The sequence below is a fragment of the Melampsora larici-populina genome (assembly GCF_000204055.1).
Source record: "Melampsora larici-populina 98AG31 unplaced genomic scaffold MELLAscaffold_290, whole genome shotgun sequence".
Lineage (NCBI taxonomy): Eukaryota > Fungi > Basidiomycota > Pucciniomycetes > Pucciniales > Melampsoraceae > Melampsora > Melampsora laricis-populina.
The window spans coordinates 739-9969 of NW_006769038.1; the positions used below are offsets into that span (position 1 = coordinate 739).

The window sequence follows — 9231 nt, forward strand, 5'->3', positions numbered from 1 at the left end:
AACATCTAGACACATATTGGACCCACTTTGCTTACAAAATTCAACAGTGCTCATTGTCAATCCAGCAATTGTAGGTTTTTTAAAGATTCAAAACCAGGACACACTTGATTGTGAAAATGAAGGAAATACATATTCACCAATCTGAAGGGATTTGTTAGTTATGGAGGATATGTTCATCAATGAAGTGGTGCTTCCACCAACATAGTGATTTTGTAGCTTTCTATAGCTTTGAGCATACTTGAAAGCCCCGGTGGGAATGGGAAATGACAGAGCGGCGCCCGCCGCCCAAAAGGCTAGTTCAATGTGAAGAGGCAAACGTAAGTACATATTCACACTCTCTGGTTATTCTTTCTTTAGCTTGGTGACTTATTGAATCTTCTGCAACCATTACCAATCAGTTTATCAAAGATTGTGCCAATTCTAATTTATCGGTGGTTTTGGTTCAAACCAGTCAACGGAAACCGATTCGGATCATCTTGTTGGCTGGTAGTGATTGGATTCAAACTATGAGTGAACCGGGTTTATGGGCAGAAGAGGATGTAAGTTTGGGATGATCGTCTTCACTTTTTTGGGGGGTATTACATTCACTTAACACTTTGTCTTTGATTTCTGTTCTAGCTTCATCATATCTTGTCTCGTTATGGATGTTATATAATCGAATCCCAGATTCATCATATCCTGTCTCGTTATGGATGTTATATAATCAAACAAGCCTATATACATTTACATTAACTTTATCAAGACGAGATGTCACATTTATTGATGAGTTTGATTAATAATCCGATCATCGAAGGCTATTTGATTCCTTTCTTCAACCGACTTTAGATCCTTTAGTGTTAGATGGATTGATAAATGTCTGTATCAAAGTACTATGCCATGATTGACCCTTCGGATGAAATTATGACAAAAGATTTCCTTAAAGAGACTCGATTTTGACAAAGGAAAGAGACGTGATTTGACAAAAGATTTCCTTGAATCTTCTCAATGGCATGATGGACCCTTGGATGAGATGAAATCAGGAGAAACTTCTTTTTGACAAAAGATTTCCTTGAGTTGTCTCATCATTTTTTCGAAAAACCACATTTTATATCCAAGGGATATGATCTGACAGCTTAGGGATAGTGATTCAAATTGAATTGATGTGAAATTATCATCATGAAATAAAATGAAATGATTATCTAACTGACAGTTTAAGGAATAGACATTCTAATAGACATTAAAGTTCTTAGTTTAAGGAATAGACATTCAAATAGACATTAAAGTTCTTGACTCTGATCATGTTCTGTTGCTTTCTCTTTGCCCTTGAACATCCTCTTTTTCGCGTGATTGTGATCTTTTGCCTTTTGATGTTGTTTGTCTATTTTTTCCTGCTTGTCTCTCAATGTCGACTCCCAATTTTCAATTCCTGTTGTGATAGCCGACACCCGGTCTTCAGGCTGTACTTTTCAAAAAGAGATTCCGGCCCATTTTCTATGGAGTTCCGCAGAATAAAAAGACCCTGACTTGAGGATATAAGATGCTGTCTCCTCATGCACCACACGGTGATCAAAATTCTTTGATAGCCGCCGCTCAATCCTGATAGGACGATCCTTTTCGACCTTACATTTGCTTTCATTGCAGTCGTGTTGCACATTAAGGACCCCTTCAATGTCCTGGACAATCTGCATTAGCCAAAGTTTCCAAAATTAATAATCAATTGGTTGTTACTTACTCGGGGATTGATCCAATAGCACTGTTGAGTCACCTCTATCTGGCGCATACGGTAAAAATTGCTAATTCCCCGAAGTTGACATTTGTAAACCTCCAGTTTGCTTTGTTCTGGTACACAGGAACCTGTTCCCCAGATTCTTCGTACCTTGCCTATGAATCGCACATCTGAAGATGTTAATTGGATCTGAAAACCAAATGATACAAACAATCAAAGCAGGGCATGAATAATTTGTGAAGAACATTATCATCTGTTACATACCGATATAAAACTATCCTGTTTAAATTGCTGGCCGTTCTTCAAAGTTAATGACTCAAGAACTTTCCAATTCTTTGCCGAGTACGCATCAAATATTGCTTTGGGTATGCACTCGTTAGCACTTTGTGGTTGGGTTTTATGAACAACTGTGAGAAACAAACATCCAATCAAGAGTTTGTTTGAATAAAATAGTTGAAATTGTTTGAATAAAATAGTTGAAATTCCTTACATCCGACTTTGAAATTATGTTCTTGATTCTAAGATTGATTGTAGCCTACTGTCTTCTGAAATAATACATTATTTTTGAATATGTTTGAGATGTTTGGGCTTGCCGCCATGTAGGTTTTCAGTCTCTTATCGTAAAGGAGGGAACCGGAAGTGAGCGCCCGGATAAGCCTATGATTATTGAAGGAATTTGCTATGTCCCGACCTGGACTCAAGTGATTTGAGTGAATTGACGAGTTTCTGGTGTTTCCATTATAAGACTCAAAATTTTCAGTTGCAAAGAGGCAAGCTGGACCAAAACAAAGGATTGACGCCGAGAGGTGAACAAGCATATGGAATTTAGGCTTGTTGCACCATTGTGCTGAGAGCTTCACAATTGATACAAGGAACATTTCAACCCGTTGTCCAAGTTGCTCAAGATAAGATTCCATATCCGTAATTTCAGTCTGAAAGATCAACGGTGCAAGATGGGATAGTGATGTCCAGGCTTCACGCTCTTCAGCTGATAAATCACATTCAAAAAAAATGAATGGTGCTGATTGTATTACTGTGCGAAATTCTTTTCCTGTGAGGCTTTGAAAGTGAGTTATCATACTTTTAGGCTGGATTGCAGGAATGCTCAATCCAGAAGTGCTGAAGGATCTCCACCGACCCCAAATCAATTCCTTTTCTTTTGCTGAACATAACTTCATTCGATTACGGAGAAGGTATTTGGCTACTCCCAAAAGCACCACGTGAAGGATTTCGATTGGGGTGTCTCGATGACCATCGAATCCTAAGTAACAACAATGAACATATTAGTGCATTGCTTGGCGGTGGAGGTAAATGAACGTAACCTTTCAACCTCAGAAACGGATTAAATAAGCGTTCTTTGAATTCTTCATTGAGTTCAGAGCAGATCTGCGCCACTGCTTCTTTTGAATAGTTTATGTCTCGATGCAAGTCTTGAACCTTTTTAACAAAGGGCATATTACCTTGGTCGCGAACCCCACACCTACCTGATTCACTGTCAAAAACCGAGATGGTGTTTGGCTTTTGCGCCAACTCCCATAGTTCTTTTGTTTGCTTTCTTGTTTTGTCCCAGCTTCGAGTTGGTAAATTCAACTGGAACAAATGAACAAACCGCATGCTCAATGGTAATAGTAAGTGGCAGATCCAATCAGTAAATAAAGAGAGATATTACCTTGTGCCCGTTTTCATCAACTCCCACAAAATTGCTGACATATGTTCGTGACCTTTTCTGAGCCAATAATTCAACCTTCAAGTCACAGATTCGGCATGGTGTGAGAGAAACCGTTGGGTTCATCGTGTTGGTGACTTCAGCATGCATTGGCGAATCACCTAAATGACAAAGTATAAATGGAATAACCAGCACTTCTTCTTTGCACTGATTGTCGTATGCCACGAAACCGTTGGTTGTGAGTTTGCTGAATGCAAGGCATTGTCAGATGGTAATATCAGTACCAATGAGGAAATACATACTTGATTCCATCGATCACAGGGTCGGCAAGCTCCAAAGCCCCTGCTGTATTTGATGTTGTCAGGAAATGGCAGTTATATTCCTGATTCACAAATTTTGAAGGTAATCCCGCGAGTGTGAAGTAAAAAGCAAGGTGTTTATTCCACCTTTTCGAGATGTTTCCAGAGAGATCATCGCAATAAAGCACCAAGGGCATATGTCGAATAATCCTGCCGCCTGCCTTTTTTCTCCACACGTTTTGTATCGGAACTTCATTGCATTGGCCATTTGCATCATTCTCTATGATGATATTTTTATCAGTTCGAGTCAGTCACAATCAATCAATCAAATAAAGATGTATAATACTGACCATACATCACGTCTCCACTTAAATCTTTCATCAACTTGCCACCAATTTCTATTTGATCCAATCCTTTGGCAAAGTTTTTAACATCAATTGAAGATAGCTGTGAAGAATCAAAAGACGAGATGGATGGAAACTCGACACGGATTCGTTGACATCCTTCAGAGTCTTGATAAGCAGATTGACGTGCAAAAGCACATTTTGCCAAGACTTGACTATTGATTCGATAAAAGAATATTGGAATGACAATTCTTTTTGATATAAGTTGGACTGGCTCATATATGAAGAATTGTCCATTTGAAGAGGCCACCATTTGCACCCGTAAGTCTCGATCCAGCTCTTCTCGCCATTTTTTCGATTGCGTAAACCGGTTGATTTTTGATGTTAAAGTTGGCAATTCGGGTGTGAATTGGAGATGATCCATAACATATGGATTTGCTAGCTCCTATAAAAATACAATCCACAATAAGCAAAGCAGAAAAAGACTCCATCCCAAAGATGAAAAACAAAAAAGTACTTGAGTCAATATCTGCTGGACCTTGAGTCCAAAACATGGCTTTTCCAAAGGACTGAGGGACTCAGAGACGTCAAATTCAAATCTTGTCTTGAGATTTTTGCGCACACGCTGGAGGGTTTTATATGCTGGAAGCTTTACATTCAGGAGACCAATAAAAGAACGGACACGTTCGTACTGAAGCTGTGACATGATTGTCCTGGATGAACCTAGAGTCAGAAACCCGACAAGTTGCTGATCAAAAGAAGCGAATAAGATTCTGGAATAGTTATAAAAATAACTTCAAGTGCTCCGACCTCTAAGCTGGAGAAAGGCGCCCACGACAAATCCTCTACACCCTGCACATTGACACCGTTTCCTTCTTCTCCCTCTTCGTCAGATGGATCTGAGGTCACTGATTGGTTATCTTTGTTGTTAAAATCTATTGAACGATGTTCTATATTTTCATCTTCACTATTCACGCTACTGTGATCGGAGGCTGGAGCTGGAGATGCAAATATGTGTGTGTAATCACGCGCCCAAAGGTCGACAAGGGCTCGTCGTCTTTGTTCACGTTCATGATCGACTGACTCGTCCACGTTGGGCTCCACCAAAGGGGGATCCATTGAATCTTCATCCATATCAATTTGATCATTATTTAATTGATCATTGTCCTGCACTGCTTCGTTTTCAATGGATATGAAGCTGACAGCAGCTGGAGCGACAGCCGTGTTGCGAGTAGTTTTCCACCTTTCAAGGTTTCGAATGTGCTTTTCAGTTTTAGAATGCCTTTGAATGGATTCTTCTTGCATCGTGCGGCCTCCAGGACAAGCCAAACAAGAAAATACAATATCGCCTGGACCGCGAATGGTCTCTGCAAAGCCTGAAAACACAAGTCGTGTCAGATTTGACGGCCTTGTTGTTCATTCATGAAGGCATCAATTGTTCAACACAACGACGTCCATCCATCTTGAAAATTGAGTAACCTGATTCGAAGTGCGATGATTGAGGTGAAAGCAAAAACACGAAATGAGAGGAACGGTTTGAAAAATTCTGTCCTTTGACAAAAGGGAATGATTGAGTGTTTCCTCATCGGAAACCAAGTGGCTCGCTGGGTTAGCCAGCGTGCTCAATCGAATTAAGACCCGTTTCTCATCCGCTGATAATTAAACCAGGGGGAATGTGTTCTGTCATTACGGGTTTTCGAGAGGTTTTCAAGGAAATCATGACTTCAGGTGATCAACCGCTCTCACGGTGGTTGATCACCTGTATTTTGAAAATCACTTGAGGGCCGGATCAGGTCGCGGTACTCGGCCAAAAATCCACCGGTATTCAACCATGTCTTGGTGGAACCTCCTGAAACCCGTTCCTCAACAAAAGGAGGGTTTGTGGTGTACAAGCTCAAAGTAAAGGTTGAGTGGCACATGGTACAGGGTAAGTTTAACAGACAAAAAATTGATGTTCAAATGTAACCCAAGAGAAAGAAAATAGTAGAAATGATGAGTGAATTTGAAATAATGAGAAAGATGATGATGATGATGATGAATGACTTACTGATTCCTTTTGTATCTTTTTTTGACACAAGAAGAATCAGAAAAGCAAAAGTGAGCAAAACAGAAATGACAAAAGAGACCAAGAAATTTTCTCCATCCCTTGAATTCACGCCTAAAAGGTTCACCCCTTGATTCATCAATAGTAAAAGAGACAGACCTTTCCCAAAAGCGGAAGTTAAACATCCCAACACCTATACATGCCTTGAGCATCAACACCCCACTAAGTAACAATCTTTGATCACCTTACACAACACTATAACAACATCTTTCCCCTGAACAAAATCCTTGAAATAGTCCTTGATATTGTCATATCCCTTTTTATCAGGATCCTTGGAATCCTTGAGCTTCTTGGTTCCGTGGACTTTAGCATGCTCATCCTCACAGTCTTGAGGTAAGTCCACTATGATTCTCTTCCTCTTTGAAGCTCGCAGTGAGGTCCACAACTGTTGCACACAATACAAAATTGATCAATAAGATAGACATCAGAACATGAAAACATTATCCAAAGGATTTATTGTACTTACCTCATTTGGAGTTTGGTAATCTTTGAGTGTTGTCATTTAAATCTTAGCAAAATTTGTCTTCTGAGTAACTAGTTGTGAAACATTGACACCAGACTCAGACTGGGCTTGCTTGTCTTTCAAGTGATCTGTAGACTGGTGTCAGCCCTGAGCCCTGTGTACAGAACCACAGACTAAAAAACACACATGTAAATACATGTAATACATATGTAAATATATGAAACTTGTCTAAAACCATAAGAATTGCAACTCATGGCTCAGTATCAAGAGTCACTTAAGTAACAAGACTTACTATGACTTAACTAGTAATAGTAAACCTAACCCAAACCTAACTCAAAGAAAAGCAAACCTAAGCATCAACCAAATGTTGACACCTAGGTCGGAATATATAAACTCCTCTTCTTCCCACTCTAGAAGAAGAGCCTACTTATTATCATTCCACAACTCCTCACCACATCTTACTTGATTCTTTGCCAAAAATATTGAGTATAGTGATATTGTTGTATCTTGATTGTCATAGTTCTACTTTTATTCAGGTTATTGTAAAGCATCAGGTGGTGTTCTGAGCTGGTGGGATTATTAGCTAACAGAACAATCTTGGAATTTACATAGGGTTGCTCTTCAAAAGAGTCTAAAGTACCCCGCAACACCTCTGAATCCTCAGAGTCTGAAGTACTGCAGGCTCCAGAGTTGTAAGATCAACCAGAGCTCCAAGTAAGATCCTCAGAGGGATTACTCAGCCATCCCACTGGCTATAAATCCTCTCCTCGGAGATCAACTAACTGCAGTCTTCACTGGGGTGTACTAGTGAAGACTTCTTCCTAGTCCATACTCACTTCCTTTTTTAGTGAAGAGTCAGCCAGAGAGTAGGTGACCCCTCACAACTGGTCAGAATTTTTACACTTTTGATGTGGTTTGTTAACTTTGGCAACAACATTTACTGAAGGTTCCAAATCTGAGCCAGCCTTGCTGTGGAAATGGACCCCATTTCAAGAGTCTGATAGGGGTATAATCATTGAAGAATCACAGCAAATCAGTGATGATTGATTGCCTTGATGTAGACCTGGAGATGTGTGTGAAGTGGAAAGTATTCAAGACTAGCATCACAGATTTTACAAGAGATAGGTGACATCTTGGAGCAAGACTCTGAGTGGGGCTATTTGGAAGGAATTAAAAGACAAATTGGAGGAATTAAAAAACAGCAAAATTGTCAGCTCAGTTCTTAGCCTACTGCGTTTTATAAGGACTGGGATCAAACTAACCAGAACATTGAAAAAGTCAAATACCCAAGCAATCACCCATTTGTTTATGTAAAGGTGCTAAGAGAGGCTTTGCCCAAGGTCATGCAATACCTTGTTCAGTTGCATAGTACCTTCTCTGCAGAATAGCCATTGGCAGTATGATTAATTTGTGTTTTTTAGAGCATCAAGATAGTTGAAATTTTTGAATGGTTGGATGAGGGATGAGGGTGATGGCAGTGGATGGACATGTGAATCAATATTGATGACAAGAAAATGTTGGGTTTTCCAAGAATACTCAAAAGTTACTGACAGTTACCCAATACTCTCACAGGGCTTGGCCAATAAAGTACCAGGGTCCACAATACAATACCCAATACTGTATACCACAAGACAATGAACCAGCCTTGGGAGTAAAGTATAACCAACCCAGGACCCCAGAGAGCGCTGGGGTATCATACCAACATAACAATGGTTTTGGGTATCATCACCCCTTGAAACCATGCAGCATGGTACCAGACCTGCAACATAGACAAAAGATGAGCACAGACATGGCTATCAGATGAAACACATCTGAGACCCCCAGCATGTCTGGTGGCTGCCAAAATGTTTTTGTAACTTTTCCCCCTGAGGCTCAAGGGTTATTCATACCTGTTGGGTTGGATATCTACATATGTATATATTGGGTAGCACATATGGGACATACTCATAAGAATATGTAATCAATAGCCCTGACTCAGGGGCATTCTTTTGAATATATAATATTTTCCCTGCTTACCTGTACTAGCAAGAGAACCCCAAAAACAACTCCCGCTGGGGCAGGTATGCTGACTTTTGGTATGCTATCTCGAAGCTCTGTATTTAACGGTCTGATGTTGCGTGTGACGGAGCAATGTTACAAAAAAAACCATTTAACACATTGTTGCATAACTGGTGCAGGGTTGATGAAGAACCAGAAGCACCAGCCAAAGAGGGCCCCTGATTGTTTGTCACTATATTACAGCCCAGTTTAAAACTTACCTTTCAACAAAGTACACCAGTGGCCAAGAAAAAAGGTGTGAGTTGTAAACCACATTTCTTTTGAACAGATAGAAATTCACCACTTCCTCATCCTTGGGAAGATGGCTCAGATCTTCCTAGCCATCCCAACCACCACCACACACCTTCCAGGTGTGGCTTCTCTGCAGCTGGCAGGATCATCACCCCATTATGGAGCGCGATGACCACATTAATTCTTAAAGCATTGGTATGCCTCAAGAGTTTTGATAATTTCTCTAATTTTGATTGTTATACCTTGTCATCCAAATATCTACAGTATTTAGAATCATTCAGAATGAGTATAAAGCGTATAGGTAGCCGGCTCAGTAGTCTAAAAAAACCCGGGCGGTACCTTTTCTTCTTTCTTTTCTTTT

The 9231-nt window shown here is 40.1% G+C and overlaps 1 protein-coding gene across 1 annotated transcript; it reads left to right on the forward strand.

Moving 5' to 3' along the window:
- Window positions 1-263: 263 nt before the first annotated feature.
- Window positions 264-554, forward strand: MELLADRAFT_88719 (uncharacterized protein; the record flags this gene model as incomplete). The annotated part of the gene is made up of 2 exons (XM_007419614.1): window positions 264-317; window positions 399-554. The coding sequence occupies 2 exons, from the start codon at window positions 264-266 to the stop codon at window positions 552-554; spliced, it is 210 nt and encodes a 69-aa protein (XP_007419676.1).
- Between the last annotated feature and the right edge of the window lie 8677 nt (window positions 555-9231).